The sequence below is a fragment of the Euphorbia lathyris genome, chromosome 1 (genome assembly GCF_963576675.1).
Source record: "Euphorbia lathyris chromosome 1, ddEupLath1.1, whole genome shotgun sequence".
Classification (NCBI taxonomy): Eukaryota; Viridiplantae; Streptophyta; class Magnoliopsida; order Malpighiales; family Euphorbiaceae; genus Euphorbia; species Euphorbia lathyris.
This window is the reverse complement of record NC_088910.1, coordinates 16916138-16934713: the sequence shown is the minus strand read 5'-3', so window position 1 is coordinate 16934713 and position 18576 is coordinate 16916138. Positions and strand designations below refer to the sequence as shown.

The following is an 18576-nucleotide window of genomic DNA, read 5'->3' as shown; positions in this document are numbered from 1 at the left end:
CTCCAATAATATAGGTAACTCTATTATAAGACCAACTCTAATTCTTCGTTTTTTTCATTTTGAGATTGAGATCATCATTGGTAATTTTGATGTGGTCAATTAAAAGGGTTTATTATGTTAGTAGAATGTAAAATTCAGGATCATAGTTTTTATTTATTTTGAAGCTCATTATAACGAAAGTAACTGCGAAGTTTATGGGTCATATATGTAATTTACCTTTTTCATAGATATAGAAGGAACAAAAAAGAAGTAATGGTTTTGATGAAAAGGGTTAGAATTTCTTGGGTGCATTTTCATGGTTGGGTTGTTTGTGTAATACTCTTTTAATTGAATTACATTGGGTTAATACACATATTTGCCCTCGTGTTTTCTCGGAAAAACACATATGCCCCTGTATCAAATAAACCCACTAAAATCTCCTTGTACTTATCATAACCCTACGGATATACCCCACACTAACGGAATGATGATTTGGCACAAACGCCGTTCCACGTGGAACACCACGTCATGCCACGTCAACTGCCAACAAATCAAAATGAATCCTACGTGGCAAAGTAAAAAGGGTTAATACACATATTTGCCTTCGTGTTTTCTCGGAAAAACACATATGCCCCTGTATCAAATAAACCCACTAAAATCTCCTTGTACTTGTTAATAAGTTATTATGCCACGTCCCTTTTTTAAAAATTTAAATAATTAAAAATATGTCTACATAACATTGTAATTCCTAAGTCACAGCATACAACTTCTTGTGACAGAATTCATCCTAAAACGACTTGTTCATGAATTTGACCGCATCATCCATGAACTGCATATAATTGAAATCATCAACTCAATAAAACATAGAATCAGAAACATTTCTGGTTTGAACACAATTATAAAGCCGCTTTCTGGATATTTATGAGCATATCATTTCTCAATAGTAACAAACACTCGCTGAATGTAAACCTGTAAAATATAGAAACCGTTTAACCCAAAAGCTTAATGACTGTTTCAAAGTTTAATTAATTCGTACCTGGTAGCCTTCAAGGAGATGGAGAATAATGCGAGCATTAGGGAAATCACTCTCTCTCTCTTTCTTTCGACTCTCTCTCATTTTAGACGTTAGGGTAAACCTGTTCCTAGGTATGAACTGCTACTTATATGAACTGCCATGTAGACATATTTTTAATTATTTAAATTTTTAAAAAAGGGACGTGTCATTATAACTTATTAACAAGTATAAGGAGATTTTAGTGGGTTTATTTGATACAGGGGCATATGTGTTTTTCCGAGAAAACACGAGGGCAAATATGTGTATTAACCCTTTTTACTTTGCCACGTAGGATTCATTTTGATTTGTTGGCAGTTGACGTGGCATGACGTGGCGTTCCACGTGGAACGGCGTTTGTGCCAAATCATCATTCCGTTAGTGTGAGGTATATCTGTAGGGTTGTGACAAGTACAAGGAGATTTTAGTGGGTTTATTTGATACAGGGGCATATGTGTTTTTCCGAGAAAACACGATGGCAAATATGTGTATTAACCCAATTACATTCTCATAGCTAATTAATTTGGCAAAAATAAAATTTAATTTATACTATTATAATTGATTAAGAGTCCAATGTGTCGAATCGAAAGATAAATGACTTAATCAATATATAAAAAAAATAAAAATACCAAGAGCTTTAAAATGCTTTTGTTTCAAATACCAGGAGCTTAAAAATGCTTCTGTTTCTTCCATTTTCGAACTGAATCTGCATTGCACCAGATATGAAAATCTTACTTTTAATATAACGACTGTGTAAAAACCCGAAAGGACTTGGAAATTTAAAATCTGCAATTAATTTTTTGTAAGATTATTTTATATTTAATTCAATAGGTTTACACTAGAATAACACATACAAGATAATACCACCACACATCACACTAACCACATATACCGTAAATATAGGATCTACATTATTCTCATTTACAATTCATTGTAGATTGTATATTGTATATTTAAGAGTTGCACATATATAATAAAGTCATCATAGAGAATTTTTACTAAAAACTATTTTTGATCATGGTATGAGAGCTATAGTTTAATCTTGAACTTAGTTTGGTTACTGTACTTTTAAATGGAAACAATTATCTCTTCTGAAGTAGAGCCATGATTTTACCTTTATGGGTTTGCCTAAGCTGCCTCAGATCATTGCTTATTTATCTTCACGCATAATTATATTTTTCTTGTGCTTGTCGTTTATATGGGCGATGTTCTTATTACGAGTAATTTTGAAACCTCTATTGCTCGTTTTAAAACTCATTTTCATGCACTTTTTACTATCAAGGACCTTGGTCCGCAAAAATATTTCCTTGGCATCAAAATTGCTAGAGATACCGATGGTATCTTCTTATCTACGTTAATACGTTGTTGATTTAATATCTGATGCCGAACTTACTGCTACATCTTCTACTTCTTGCCCTATGTTTCTGAACGTCGATTTAGATCCTTCTATCTAACTATCTTTTCTACTCCCGTTCTTTATCGTCTTTTCGTTGGACATCTTTTTTATCTCGATTTCACTCGTCCAGACATTGAGTTTGCTATTCAACAACTTAGTCAGTTTACGTATAACCCATGTTCATATCATATGGATGCTCTTATCCGTCCCATTAGGTATCTGAAAAGTACCATATATTACAGTTTATGCCCACCGCACTCTTTTGACATTTATGCCCTTGTCATAATTTTTTATCAAAAACCAAAACTTTTTTTTCCTCTCTTTCTCTCCCAAACCTAAAAACCCTAATTGGACGAAAATGGACCCAAGCATTCCCGAAGACCATGATTTCGTACACGAGGTAATCCTACGATATAAATTTAAATTTAAATTTCGTTTATTAAATTTTGATTTTTTTTAAATGGATTTGGCCTAAACGGGCAGCGCGCACCGTTCCACCTTACGGTGGAACGGATGCGCCGCTCGTTCCACCGTACGGTGGAACGAACGGCGCGTGCCGTTTCCACCACGGGTGGAACGGGCAGTTCGTCCGTTCCACCCGTGGTGGAAACGGCACGGCCCGTCCGTTTAGGCTAAATTCATACGGGTTCCGCCTCCGATTCGGAGGCGGAACCCATGATTTCAGAGTAATTTTTTAAAAAAAAACCTTACCAGAGCATTCATGAAGCCTTTACCCGCTCCTGCCTTTGGCGGCATGTCGTTTTAGGTCTGGTTTTTTGAAAATCCAAAAAGCTAGAGAGGATTTGAGAGTTTTGAGTTTTTGAGTTTAAATTATAAGGAGGGCAAAATTGTAAAAAAAGTGCGGTAGAAAGTATAACCATGGCGGTATATAGCAGCCCACTTTTCATATTGCCTCTGATTCAATGTTTCACGATTGTTCACTAAATCGTTATCCGCTCCTCACCTTAATATATTATGTTGTCCAAGATGTGACTTGTTGCTTTCTCGTTTCATTTGACGGGGTATAAGATTTCAATAAGCTTACACTAGAATCACACACATAAGATAATACCACCACACATCACACTAACCACACTTACCGTACATATATGATCTACTTTACTCTCCTTTATAATTCATTGTATATTGTATATATAAGAGTTGCACATATATCAATAAAGTCATCACGGATAATTTTTACGAAAATCTCAATTTTAAACAATAAAAATTAAATTGAAGATAATGCATCAAAAGAAATGAAATGATGAACATAATTGAAAATGGATTGAAAATTGCAGAATTGTTCTAAAAGCAGAAATTAATTGTAATTACAATAGTAATTTACCCCTTATTATCTCCCAAACTACTATTCTAACTCCTCTCTTAAATGTATATTAAATAACTAATTAATTGATTTCAATCAACTAAATAATTAAGATCAATCAACATAATCAATTAATTTATTAATTAATTAGTTCACAGATTATTTTTAATTACAAAATTGACTTTAATGAATTATGGGTCAAAAAGATTTCCCCCTAAAATAATTAGCTTCAACCTATTTTATTCACTCAAGTGAAAAGAAATGTGATTCTTGTAGATTAGTTGCCTTTTTAAAAAAGGTATTATCTTCCAACAATGAGTGGATAATATTTAAGTTTACATCATGATTGTGGGGTTAAAATTACTTTAATTTTGAGGATAATTTTATTATGCTCTTAAAATTTCAATTGGTGCAAAAATGAAATTTTAAAATATACATTTGACAGATGATTCTTACAAGTCACGTAATGTTTATTCCAACATTAAATCAGAAATTTAAAAAGCAGTTAGCCAAAGTTTTTTTAGACTGATTTTTAATTAATTTAGATTTTTATTTTTTTCAAAAATGGAAAATTTATTGTTATGATAAAATTACCTTTGAAATAATTAAAGTTCAGATTTCATAACATAATTTATCACAAAAAAATATTCATCATTAATGCTTTTTAAAAAAAAAAATATAATAGCAACTACTACATTAAAAATAATTGGGGTTGAAACAAAGCACGTACAATATTCTATTGATTATGGATTTTTCTTTTATTTATATTAAGCTCTCGAATATGTATGTTAAGATTTTTTATAATAACAATAATTCATTAGTGTAGATTGACCAAAATAAAATAAAAATTTTAAAAATTCAATGATTTGAAGTATAATTGAGAACCTTCTGCTTTGTCAGTATAATCCAGAAATTCAAGAAGATTTTTTATAATAACAATAATTCATTAATGTTGATATTGGGTTAAATTTTTCATTACTGTAACATTAAAATTCCAATCAATAAAAATTTCTAAAAAATTGATGAAATTATACTTTCCAAAGATTTTTATGTTAAAAATAAAGTTTGGAGGTTATAATATTAAGGTAAAAAGTATTTTGAGGTATCTGATATTTTATTTGAATACATTAGACTCATTATTTATTTATTTTTGTCTACATTAGACTCATTATTTTTTTTTTATCGCATTAAGTCCTTACTTGCTAAATTGGTTAATTGTTGTGATTCATCTAATTCACTTAAAAACTTTATTCATTTAATTTGTGTTTGAAATTATAAGTTTTTCATTTCGAAACAATGTATTTACAGTTTTCCTATAACCATATTATACACATCAAGAACTTCTTTCGAACGGTTAAAAACACAAATTTAGCACGCAAGTGAAATTAGCAACACTATGTTAACTGAGTTTTATGTTCAAAACCGACTTTTTTGGTTATCAGAAGTTTAATGTGACAAAAAATAAAAAATTATAGATTCAATGTAATGTTTTTTTACCTAATATTAATAGAACTAATTTATAGGTGCCATAAATATAATTTTCCCAAGAAATGCCTTGGAAAATACACATATTATGATGGGAAGGGTATAACAAAAGTAATGAAAATACATGAAAAGTACTAAATGACCAATAAGCTAATTGCTTAGTATTAAAGGAGATAACAACTATTTCTCAATTAATTAATTTAGAAAATAGATTAACATTTTCATAAGCAAAAGGCATCAGATTCTTACATGGGATGTCAACAGAACAATTTTATACTCTCTTTTTTGAAAGAATAATGTACTTCACACAATTTTTTTATACAATTTATTTGATTTCTTGAACCTCGGTTCAGTTCGAGTCTTGTCAGACGCTCTTTTATGCACTTGAAAATTATTCTTTTAATTACTTTTGCCCGATATTAGAAAATTAGTAGCTCGTACATGAGTTTATTTTGGGATGGGCTTTATTATGCGTTTGAAGTGTTAAATAGAGATTTTGAAAAATAAATTACGTATGCTGTATTATGTTTATGTGTTTCAAATTCTCTTTCGAGCATTAGGGTTTTATTGTTCCCACAATCTCCAACTTTAAATGTACGAGTTTGAGGATTGATTGTTGTGTTAACCTTAGAGAGTAACCAAAATTTCCAAATTGCACCCGAATCTATCTGAAATCCGATTCAAGACCGTCCATTGCACAACCTTTTAATTTGACAAGTCATTCTTCCTAATTTATATTTTGTTTTAAACAGAAATCATGAAACTTAATATATAATTATGCATCTAAACTTATAACTTTTTACCGTTTGACATAGTGTACTAATGGTTGGACCTATCATACACTTGAACTTAAAACTTTTTACCGTTTTACACCTTGAACTTGTCAATTTTAGGCCAAAGGCACACTTATTTGCTGATTTATCATCCTTTATACAACAAAAACTTACAAGTTTAGATATTTGATAGATCAAAGTACAAGTATAGAGAGATTAAAGTACTATTTGGTACATGGCCTATTCAAAATATTGATTTTTGGGCCTGACCTATCCAAAATTAGTGGAATCTCAACTCTCCACACCAATTTAGATTTCACGAATTTCTGGATAGATCGAGGGGCAAATGTACCAAATAATAAGCCATGAGCGAAGATAAGCACTTTAGATAGACGAGTGAGAAAATGTTATCAAATACTAATAGATTAAGGGCCAAAAACTAACATTTTGGATAGGTGAAGGGCAAAATAGTTCTTTAAGCAAGTATAAAGTGTCAAACTAAGAATAACTGAAATAAACATGCAAATGAATTGCATAAAAGGAGAAAAGTAGGCAATTTAGTGAATTAGATTAGAAATTTGCTTGAAAATGATAATAATTGAAATGACAATCACAAGAAAGAAGAAGAAAGAGAACTTTCTTAATTTGCACAGGAGTGTTCACCTTTCTGAGTCATGACAAAGCAAATTGAAAATGCTATAAATTCCAAAGCTTTCTCTCCTGCAATAATTCTACAATCTTAATCCAACTAATTAATCAAGTGCTAATGACAGGTTAACTAATTAATCAGGCTATTAGCTAAAAATATGACTATGCCTATGCCTCCAGATAATCTAATATGAGGATTAATCTTGGTTACAATGAGAAATTCCATCCAACATGAAGAAAATGACTTTTGTCTAGAAGATCATTGCATGATCAGAAATATGAAGAAAATGCAACTTATTACTGGTATGTACACTAAAAATTGTAGGAAAAATGCATATTTACCTCCTAAATAATTCAATTTTTACTGATTAAGCTTCTGATCTTTGATCAATTAATTTTGAATATATTAAGCCCCTCTTTGACGGTCCAATTTATGTGTGTTGATTCAAACTCCGTTTAGCATAGATGGAATTACTAGCATGTCAGTGTACATGCCACTGTTTTAACACATTACCTGACATATAGATCGCCATGTGGAGTGATTTTTTTTTATAACATGTCATGTCAACCCGTAAAATAACCTTACCACATCAATCCCAAAACTAACTTCCCCCCAATCCTTGAAGTAAAACAATCAAACTCATTTAGTTTAACCGTTTTACTTCAGGGGAACAATGACATGTTGACAGTTCCACACGCGATAAAGGGAGTTTGAATCTCACACAAAATTGACTGTCTAAGAGAGGCTTAATGTGTTTAACAATAATTGATTAAGGGCTTAATGTACACATTAAGAAAATCAGGGCTTGATCGGTGAAAACTGAATTGATTAGGTGCTCAAATAAGCGTTTTGCCAAAATGGTATATGTTGAGAATTGAAAACCTGGAAATCTTGACCTCTCTTACACCATGAATCAGGTAGATGACCAATGATCCTTCCAAGATTTTCGGACCTCAGACTGAAGTGCTTAACCATGATGAGCTCCTTTATTCTCGCTGTGGCAGTTAGCAACCCCATCCACTGTCCATCTAATCCTCTTCATTGTCAATTGCCAAGTGAAATTCAGTAACATATCCAGATTCTCTAAGCATCCACAGCAAAGAATTCAAATTCTCATAAATTCTATTGGATTGAGGGTGTGATGTATCTCCAGCTGTAAACGAGTGAATCTCATCTCGAATCACAATCCAACTAGTTCCTGGTGGTTTTTTCAGACCTTTTTCTCTCAGCCATCTCCTTACTTGTCTAACCTCTGACCAAAGACCAGCTGCGGCATACGTATTCGACAGCAAAATGTAATTCCCAGCATTCATTGGTTCTAATTCAACAAGATTCTGGAAAATGTCTGCAGCTAGTTGAACGTTATAATGAACTCGACAAGCACTTAGGAGAGCTCTCCATACTGATGCATCTGGTTCGATAGGCATAGAATCGATGAAGTCTCTGGCTTCGTCTAAGCATCCGCCTCGACTGAGTAGATCTACCACACAGCTATAATGAGCAAGCACAGGGGTTAGCTTAAATTCCTGAACCATGGAGCGAAAAAGCTCCATGCCCTTCTCGATCAAACCAGCATGGCGGCAAGCAGATAAAACGGATAGAAAAGTTAGCCCATTCGGTTGGAAACCATCTTCTAACATCTTCATGAAAGCAAGGATAGCATCATGAGCACAACCATTTGCTCCATATCCAGTTATCATTGCATTCCAAGAGACAATATTTCTCTTTGTTAAGGTTTTAAAGATCTTTTCGGCATTTTGCATACTGCCGCATTTTGTATACATTGTTAAAACAGCATTCGTCAGAGACAAATGTAGACCCGAAGGGGAAAACCTCCGTGTTGCATAAGCATGCAAGCATTGCCCTCGAGGAAGATTGGCAAGATCGGTGCATGTTGACAGAACATTTATGATAGTAACAGAGTTAGGTTCGACTTCTGAAATCATTCGGTTGAAATACAGTAGAGCTTCACTAGCTCTGCTGTTTCTAACAAAAGCAGCAATAATTGCATTCCATGATACCAAATCTCTACTGGCACATGCGTCGAATAGATACCTAGCTGTTTCCTCATCGCAGCAATTCATATACATATCGATGAGGGAAGTGTTCAACTCGAGACTTATCTCAATGCCATGCTTTATCACAAAGCCATGGACAGATCGCCCAACATTTAGACATGTTTCATCTCCACAAGCTGCAAGGAGAGATATCATTGTGTGGCAGTTCGGATTGACCTCTGATTCTCGCATCATCCCGAAGAGTTCCCATGACTCTTCCCTCAAATTGCTGCTCGAAAGTGCTAAGATCAAAGTATTGTACGAAACAACATCGACATCATTCATTTCATAAAAAACCTTTAAAGCATGTTCAATACAACCTAAATCTGCATACATAGCCAACAACGAATTTCCGACCGAAACACTCATCTCCATTCCGCTTTTGCAAGCAATAGCATGAATGCTTCTACCTTTTTTCAAGCCATCAGCTAATTCTGCACATAAGGACAACATAACAGCAATAGTTCCTTCCTCTTCTCTAGTTTCTTTTCTCATTGTAATAAACAAACTAATAGCTTCATCATAAAAGTTGTAATCAACATAAGCAGCTATCATAGAATTCCACAAGGCAACATCATGGGTGCTCACAGTATCAAATAAACGACGAGCTAGCTTCAAATTTCCGATATCAACGTACATATTGAGTAACGCGTTCGCTATGAACAAATCGTTACCATAGCTTAACTTAATAGCCAATTGATGTATCTGCATACCTAACTCAATAGATCCAAATTCAGCAATTGCCTGAATAACAACCAATATTGTAACCAAATCAAACTTAATCCCATCATTGAACATCTGAATAAACATCTCGAAAGCTTTACGAAAATCCCCAACATCAAAATACCCAGTAATCATTGCATTCCAACTCACAGTGCTCTTTGCAACCATCAAATCGAAAACGAGGCTCGAAATTGTGACATCAAAATTCATATAGAACCCAATTAAAGCAGTATCCACATAAGGACACGATCGAAAGTATCCATTCCTCAAGCAATACCCATGAATCTCCCGCCCTAATCGCAGATTCAAAAGCCCCTCACAAGCCAGAAGCGATGACACCAAAGTTCGTGAATTCGGTTTCAAACCCTCCCTTTGCATCTCCCGAATCAACCTAATTGCTCCCTCATAATAACCACATCCCACATAACCAGACATCAAGGCATTCCACAGAACAAGATCTCTCTCAGTAATTTTATCAAACACCTTGTCTGCTTCACCAAGATGCCCACATTTACAGTAAAAATCAACAACAGCAGTCCCAATTCGAACATCTCCTATCAAATTAGTCTCTTCAATACTACGATGAATTCTCTTGCCTCTCTCAAAAGCATGTAACCTCGTGCAGGCCTTGAAAACGAGAGGAAGGGTGGCGGCATGAGGTGCGACGCCGAGAGACTCCATTTGCGTATAAGTGAAGAGAATGGCTTGGTCATTCTTGAGCTTGGCATGGTGTTTGATGATGGAATTCCAGTCCTTGTTAGCGTCTCGTTGAATTCGAGTTTGTTCGATCAAAGGAGGGGTTTTTCCGGGCTTCAAAGATAGAGAAATGTACATTATCCAGTGAAGCAGTTGACATTTACTGAGCGGAAGGTGAAATTCCGATTTATATTACTAGCCGTTAAATGGCCTTGACTTTTAGCGGGAATGATTTGCAAAATGACCGTTAACGGCTTTGTATTTTAGCGGGAAGCAAGATTGGAACTGGAACACTGAACTAATGGCCCATACATATGAGCCCAAAGTGGCCCAAATCTTAATCCTAATCCTAAGAGATTCAACGGGCCATACCCGACAAGGACGGATCTAGAGAGTATCGAGAAGGCTTGAACACCTACTGATTACTAAAAAACTCCATTCAAGTAGTGTATAGTGCTTTGATATTTTTATGTATATGTATCTAAAAACTTTCAATTAAAAATACATCAATGAATCATAGATCCATCACTGCTAACTGAGGCAGAGCGCCTCCAGTATTCTACAGGCTCTTGTCAATTTTTATCCTCCATTTTTTTCTACAAATTTGAATTTAATAAATATAAAATTTAATTAATTCTCAATAGGATCCAGAACAACCCAATAAAATTGAAATTGTATGAGCAATTTGTAGAGAAAACGCAGGGGTTAACATTTATATTGTTGAGAGATCCGTACAAATTTAGTCCTATAGTTATTGGAGAAGAATATATTTAACTCCTACATACAAAACAATGTAATGTTAAGCCTTACGTTTATGAGTTATTCAATTTGAATTCTTATTAACGAAAATGAGTTTTTTCTTTATATGTAATTTCATGTTCTAGCTACCATCCAACTTGCATATGTCTTGAAAAATGTTCAAATTTTGAAAAAGCATAACTTTCAAATTTTGAAAGAGCAGAACCACGATCTCAGTAATAAGTTATAGCTTGTAGAAATATTATTTCTTTGTCTAATGTTAATGAGATTTAAAATTGCAACTGTTGGTAAATATTAGTAAATATTATGATTAAAATTGCACTGTATTTGTTTATACATACATACCAAATCTGCTCTCCTCCAATAATTATATTACTAAATTTGTAACTTATCCTTGTTATTTTCGAGGGAGAAGTTGCTCGTTCTTGTGTTATTGTTGTTAAGAGACAATATTAAAAAGACAATGTGCATTATTTTGAGAATCCATCCATCTCATTTTGTTTAATTTATCATAATCAACATTAAATATTATGATATACTTAGAAACAATTAATAAACACCCTCTTGATTTTATAAAATAACAAAACTTGGTTCATAATTTATCAATCTTTTGCATTGTGTGCTGATATTTTTCCAAAATGTAAACTGACTAAATATTTTCTGTAATTTCTTTTTTCCCTCTAGACTTTCATTTCTTGAAATGGTGTAACCATTAAAAATTTATTTACAATGATATTGAATGGCATTCAAGTGTAGAAAGGAGGGAAAGAAATGGATATGCATACAAAACATGCTTTTTCTATAGCAAGAATACAATGGAAACAACTCTGCAGCAGGAACGGATAGAGTGCTTGAGCACCTACTGATCGCCGGAAAATGTTGATATTTCCATGGAAACTTATGAGACTTCAATTTTTTTTCATGTAAAAACACCTAAAAATATCAATTTAGCATCCATAAATCACGAGAGATCACCACGAGCACTCCTTACAAGTGAATCCTGGATACGTCACTGAGTTGCAGTTTCCCGAAATGAATGTCGAAAGCAGCTACAAACTCCTGAGGAAGTTCCAAGGCCCTGTTCCAGTCCCTATTCTGCATATGCAGGAGCAAAATCTCAGGAAAACAGTTTATAACACGACAATGCGATTTTAAAGACAACCTGACTGACACGATACATTTGACTCTATCATTTTCGTTGCATTTTTATGTCATATAGAGCATATAAAAAACAATAGACGATTATCACACGACAATCCAAATTCACAGTCTCGAAGAAAATTTAGCTGACAGAATAATTTGTGACCACTTTACAATGATCATTGTGCTGAAATTTAGGATTTGTTTTTCAACCTACAAAATTGAAATGGAAAGGAAAGGATACTTTGGGTTATAATGAATTACCTCCAGAAACCAGCAGATGCTCGGAGACACATATATATGGTAAGAGCAGTCCAGATTCCAATGAACTTGTAGGCGGACGAGAGAAAAAGAAGACATATGATGCTGACAATTGCCACCAGAATCTGTAGTAGAAGAATGTCAACCTAATTATCAGAGGAATTCACATACCATGTAAATCAAGTACAGATTTTCCAGCCGTACTTGTTAATTGGACCGATAGTCACTGAAGTTTAAAATCTAATTCACAAAGGTAATTCAACTTCATTTTCTTTCAATAAAGTTATTGAATTAAACGTTGTGATTTCACTAAAGCCATTCCGGCCAGTTTGTGTATAAAATCTCACTTGATTGTTGACGTGCCACATAAGACAATTGATTATATGTCAACTAAGCACTAATACCGGACAAGGATGTGATTTTTTAAAATTTTGCGGCTTTAGGATGTGCCATGTGGCATAGATGTGGCTGCAACGTCAGCCATAAAAGTCAGACATGTATGGCATGGTGCTTAGTCCGGCATATAGTCAAGTATCTTCTGTGCTAGTTTTTGTACACTAATTAGCCAACATGACTTTATTGGGACCAAATGTGCAGTTCAGTCATTTTATTGAAAGAAAAAAAAAATTATTGCTCACCGGAATGTTTGACATGATACAAAACACAATTTACTATATGCCAACTAAGTGCTACAGCGGACAAAGATGTGGTTTTTTAAGATTTTGTGGCTTAGGATGTGGTACATGGCACAGACCTTGTCCAGCACGGTGCTTAGTCGCTATATAGTCAATTGGTTTCTGTGTAAGTTTTTGTTCACAAATTAGCCGGATGACTTTATTGAGACCTTCGGAAATTTTTATAAAACAGACTCCAAACTTCACTGTCAGTCTCTCAGATAATGACTTGAAGAGATTAGAGTAGACACTTGCCATGGAATATGCGGAGTAGGCGAAATCAGAAGCTCCGAAGTTGATTCCATCAAATACAAAAGCCAAGGCATTGATAGGTTGAGTGCCAGCAACAAACTGGTACCAAAACAAACCAAATGTTAGTTAGTTCCGTCGTTAATTCGTCAGTAATTATTTTGTTTTTGCAGAAAGCAGAGATACCGGGATGGCTATGCTAATCATGTGGAGGACATTGATATCAGATGTGAATAGTCTTGCTCCGAACCTCAATCCTAGTCCGAGTACGACAGCCAGAAATAGCCCCAGAAGCAAACCCAGCTGCAATATTAGTATTTATTAGGAATTAGATCAGTTGTTGATTATAATAAGTTCGATACGAGAACATAAAATTAAACATTCAAGAGATTTACGAGGTTGGAACCAAACTAAATAAGATTCTAGACGCACCTGCAATACGCGAGAAGCGGTTGCAGTGGCCTTTTCGAAGTCCCTTTTAGCAAAAGCACTTGCAAGTAATGCCTGAATGTAGAGTCGTATTTAGTACATAATCGAATTCCGAATTGCAGTTGTTTTAGTTAGAACTTAGATCAGTTGAATTGAAATTCTAAAACCTACTAACCTGGCCGGCAACAGCCAATCCATCGGCAAGAAGAGACGTGGTCAGCCAAACCTGCAAGCAGACTTGAAATGCAGCCATAGAAGTTGACCCTTGGCGAGCCGCTAAGGATGCCGACAGAGTAACACAGAATGTTACAGCTATAACCCTCACTAATAAGAGAAAACCTGCAGAACAAGAATGTGATATGTCGGTAGCTCTTAATCGGCGAAATTGAGATCTTAAACAAGAACCAAGAACGAAAAAAGATGTTTGACAAGTCATTGGTGCAATAACAAACACCATCCTGATAAATGTAAAGCAAATGATTTACCGTTTTTAAGAAATCTTTCAAACTGGAGATGTTTAAGGCTAGGAGGTAAGAGATCAACTTTTTCCATTAATCTCCACAATAGTATAACTGAAATCAAGTACCTGCAATCATAGCAATACGTTAAGTAACTCCCGATATAGCAGTAAAAGCAAGACGTGTAGGCGGATCGACTCATAGATGAATCTAATTTCTACTCAAAAGAATGATTAAGAAAATAATACTGCTAAAGAACTCGAGTTAACTATGACTTACTGCGATAGAACATGGGAAATTGCGGCACCGCTAACTCCCAGACGGAAAACAAATATAAATATGGGGTCTAAGATTATGTTTGTCACATCTCCAGCCACTGTAATTCAGATGAGTGAACAACATTGCATTAGAAAAGATGTTAGATAACCAAATGCCGGAGCCAGAACAAAATACTCAGTATCAATGAACGAAAAAATGCTAAAAACTATAGATCTTTTTATGGGACGAAGTTCAAATCTCAGAAAGCATACCGGTAGCGTATAAAGGCGTTTTTGTATCTTTAAATCCACGAAAGATTCCTTGCATTGCCAAGGAAAGAAGAACCGCAGGAGCGCCGAGAGATCTCAATGTCAAATATTGTTGTGCAGGTTTTAGCATAGGCGAATCCTATACAAATAAAACAGAAATGTCACATGGTATTTCAGGAAAACAATTTCGCATCCCGTTTTGTGAATAACTTCCCCAAAGTCCCCCCCGGTGGGGAAGCTGAAACTTATCTTGTATTAAAAACAAAAGCACTTACAGAACTGACTCCCATGAAGTTGAGTAATGGTTTTGCTCCGGATATGAGGAATATAGCTTGGATGAATCCAAGGATGGCACCGATAACCAGCGCAGACGAGGCTGAGGGAATATGCCGTCTTTCGTTCTCAATCTTAGAAATGCCAAAGCTGTTAAGTAGTGATTTTGATTTGTATGGTCCTTCACTAGATTCTGGTAGCACAAAGATGAAACAATAAGCGTTAACTTTACGGGTATTTGTCAGAATTTTTGAGGGACTGAATATCAGCGACGAAATTAGCAGATTCCGCCGGTAATACAAAATCCGTTAAATTCAGATAAAGGAAATTTTAATTTAGCTTTCTATCGGTAATTGTAAATTTTTCTTTATTTCTTCCTAAATTGGGATCAAAAGCCGAAAAGGACAGGACAAAGTAGAGAGTACCATTTTGTGGGATCAACTCTTTACTCTCATTGTTCATAACTGAACCATTTTCGAGGGAATCAATCTCTTGCTGAGGGCTAACTCTTCCTATGGTATCTTCTTCGGCAACAAAAGAAGTCGTCACACTAACAAGCGGGAATATTGCGATTCTCGACACTTGATTGAATAAAGCAATTGAAACTCCAACAGCAGCTATTTCTACTGCACCTGAATCAATCATAACAAATCACAAGTGAGTTGGCTAAATCACGTCTATTATAAATCCCAAGCCCGTCCTAAAAGTAGACAGGTTTTGGCAGGCCGGGGCCTTCAAGCACTTACATCTCAATACTGCAAGCATACACAAACAAACTAGGAAGAAAGGAAAATACCAATTTGGCCTATAAATGCAGTGTCCACAAGAGAAGCAATAGGGTCAGCTGTCAAAGCCAGTGCTGCCGGCAATGCTATACGTGCTATTTCCAACCCGATTTCATCCATTTTCAGTACATTTCTGTTCATATCATTGAATAATCACATCATAATTAGTTCTTAAAACGCCGCTTAAAAGAAATAAAGAAAGATTGCACAATGAAATCAAAGATTTCCCCGCGAATCAGTGTCCCAAAAAAATCAAAACTTAAGGTGGCAATTGTGTACACGATTCGACAACACGACATGAACCAATACAAATTTAGTAAGTTAGTGTAGTAAACAAGTTTAGGTTGAAAAAAATTGACAGATAAATTTTTAGTTGGATTAGAGTTGACTTACTAACTCGAAAAGAACTCAAATATTGAACATTATTATTTTATTATTACTATTATATTTTCTCATGTTTTTACATGTCGCCCTAACAAACAGATGTAATGAAATTATAAGTAACATGCGAATACGACTCAAAAACTTTCATAAAATTACATGTCATTCTTGATAGAAATAGCAAAATTACACTGAATACAATACATGAATCCAACATGATATTAGCGGACCAGACGTTAATTAAATAGATTTTGGGTCAATTTTTTTAGTAAAATTACGTATATGCGACTTGCGAACATGATAGAAAAAGACACGGACATGATTAAGTTGACACGATTATGATACAAAAAATTTAAGTTTGATTAGAGTTGACTCATTTAGCAATAACCCGATAATTGACACCACAGACACTGCCTACTCAGGCCCTGTTCTTTTTTACTGAAATTAAGTAAACTGAACTGAACTGAATGCTACTGAACTAAACTGAATGCTATTGAACTGAAATTACTGATACTGAAATTAAGTGACAAAGAACAGGGTCTAATCAAAACCACAAAACCGAGCACAACTAAAACAGAGAGAAGAAAATCCCAATGAAATGAAACAATTAGTACCTGAAATCCATGAAGAATATGGCCATGGGTGTTCTCTTGTTCAAGTGTGGAAAGACTTCATTTTCCTCAGCCATCATTGGAACAGCCAAATCACCAGATTATGTTCTGTAATAAAGCAGATTAAGCTAATGATGATATAGTGGAAAAATAATCAAATATTTAAACTCCATAATCTGCAGCTTGTTGATTTGGTATCACTAACTTTACAGCCACACTCCATTAGATACAAACTAGATATTAAAAACTAACAAAGTTGCTTAGTGCTAACCGCCAAGTGGGATTAAGTGCCTGTCCACTACCAAAGTATACATATAATGTTATACTATAATAAGCTTATATGCGGAATAAGAAATTAGACATTAATTAATTAACAAAAATGTCATGTGGTCCGTTCTGTTTTCATTAGCTATGTTGCACGGAAATGGACACGAAATGCGGAAACGGATACCAGAAACGTTATTTCTAAGAAAAATTAGCTAGGAAACGGTAATGGAAACTAAAAAGAAACGGACACGCACACGATACGTGGAAACGCTAACGAAGAAGAGCTTCCATAGTTCATTAGTAGTTGGCAAGTTAGTATAAGAGTAAGGGAATCCCAAGTGCCTAACTTTCAGATCACATGAGAACAGATTACACTCAAAGCTCAGAGACAGTGACGGATCCAGGATTCAAGGGGTGCTTGGGGTAGTCTCTCCTAATTTATGGATGCTAAATTGATGTTTTTTTCTTGTGTGTGTGGGTTTTTACATAAAAAGTTAAACCCCGTATGCAATTTCCATAAAAATTTCGATGTTTTCCGGTAACCAATGAGTATTCAAGCCCCCTAGCTCCCCTGGATCCGTCCAGGATCACACACATGCATATACAAAGAGCACAACTTAAATTGATGTTTTTTTTCCGTGTTTTTAAAACCCCGCATGCAATTTCCATAAAAATTTCGACGTTTTCCGGCAACTAGTGAGTATTCAAGGCCCCACACAACCTAAATTGATGTTTTTTTAGTGTTTTTACATGAAAAGGTAAACCCCCCGTTTCCAATTTCCATAAAAATTTCTCCGACAACTAGTGAGTATTCAAGCCCCCCAGCTCCCCTAGATCCGTCCAGGCTCACACACATACATATACTAAGAGCGCAACCTCCAAAACTATGAGCATAAATAAATAAACAAACAAACTAAAAAATATAATCTTTTTTCTAGGCGGATTCACTTTAAACCGAAAATTTTATATTTCTATTCTAATTAAAAAAAAAATAAAAACCAAAACAATATTTAACCGACATATCCACTAACTAATTAAGAGCTTTTACATATAGAAAAAAAATAAAAAATTTGAAATTTTTACACACCCATTGGAAATGAAACTGAAAGCTTGCATCTTTTTACCTTTTCCTGCAAAACCCAAGAAGTTCCCATACAAGCAAAGTTTGATTTCTTAATCAGATATGACAACTGAAAACCCAGTTCCAATAAATAAGAAGACAACTCCAATTTCATTAGAAAATACTGAAAGCTGAACAGTAAAACCCCCAAATTCAAAGGCAGGAAGGAAAACTTTTGCAAAACTCATTTTTATTGAACACTTTCCAAAGTTAAAAACTTTTTACCAACCCAGAAAACCATTTTCAATTTCACTAACAAAGACTCACCAACCAAGGAATTCTATGCACAAGTTACTTCAAAATTTGGACCCCCAAGAAAACAAGACATGGAAGGAAGAAAAATTAAGTGTACCTTGAAATGCTACTGAACTGCATGCTTCTAGAGAGAGAGAGAAGAAATGTGAAATTGGAATAAATTCTTGGTAATTATAGAGGGAGGGTCCTTTCCCATCAATGGGTGGAAAGAAAGATGCATTTTTTCCATTTTGGAATATGAATGGACAACGGAG

At 34.6% G+C, this 18576-nt stretch overlaps 2 protein-coding genes across 5 annotated transcripts; both read right to left on the bottom strand.

The window, feature by feature from the left end:
- Nucleotides 1–6664: 6664 nt before the first annotated feature.
- On the bottom strand, nucleotides 6665–10338 carry LOC136223149 (pentatricopeptide repeat-containing protein At5g39350-like). The gene has a single exon (XM_066011006.1). It carries the CDS (start codon nucleotides 10269–10271, stop codon nucleotides 7686–7688), a length of 2586 nt encoding a protein of 861 aa, XP_065867078.1. The 5' UTR covers nucleotides 10272–10338; the 3' UTR covers nucleotides 6665–7685.
- A 1175-nt stretch (nucleotides 10339–11513) lies between these two features.
- LOC136223132 (protein DETOXIFICATION 42) lies at nucleotides 11514–18576 on the bottom strand. Of its 4 annotated transcripts, none has more exons than XM_066010987.1 (15): nucleotides 18420–18575; nucleotides 18072–18137; nucleotides 16684–16788; nucleotides 15700–15821; nucleotides 15329–15535; nucleotides 14906–15096; nucleotides 14634–14769; nucleotides 14383–14479; nucleotides 14131–14231; nucleotides 13821–13984; nucleotides 13649–13720; nucleotides 13403–13519; nucleotides 13223–13318; nucleotides 12297–12418; nucleotides 11516–11987 (listed from the first exon to the last, which is right to left on the bottom strand). In XM_066010987.1, the coding sequence occupies exons 3-15, from the start codon at nucleotides 16758–16760 to the stop codon at nucleotides 11942–11944; spliced, it is 1548 nt and encodes a 515-aa protein (XP_065867059.1). In that variant the 5' UTR covers nucleotides 16761–16788; nucleotides 18072–18137; nucleotides 18420–18575; the 3' UTR covers nucleotides 11516–11941. The 4 variants fall into 4 exon arrangements, with proteins under 4 accessions (XP_065867068.1, XP_065867059.1, XP_065867048.1 ...); XM_066010976.1 differs by having other exon boundaries at nucleotides 18035–18077; XM_066010967.1 differs by lacking the exon at nucleotides 18072–18137 and having other exon boundaries at nucleotides 18420–18576.

What these genes read in the sequence shown, in the direction of transcription:
- LOC136223149 (XM_066011006.1), bottom strand. Translation starts at nt 10,271, where the DNA reads ATGTACATTTCTCTATCTTTGAAGCCCGGAAAAACCCCTCCTTTGATC.
- LOC136223132 (XM_066010967.1), bottom strand. Translation starts at nt 16,760, where the DNA reads ATGATGGCTGAGGAAAATGAAGTCTTTCCACACTTGAACAAGAGAACA. An exon ending in TGCATTTATAGGCCAAATTG is followed by an intron (nt 15,536 to 15,699) that starts GTATTTTCCTTT and finishes TGATTGATTCAG; the next exon opens with GTGCAGTAGAAATAGCTGCT. An exon ending in TGATTAGCATAGCCATCCCG is followed by an intron (nt 13,319 to 13,402) that starts GTATCTCTGCTT and finishes TTTTGGTACCAG; the next exon opens with TTTGTTGCTGGCACTCAACC.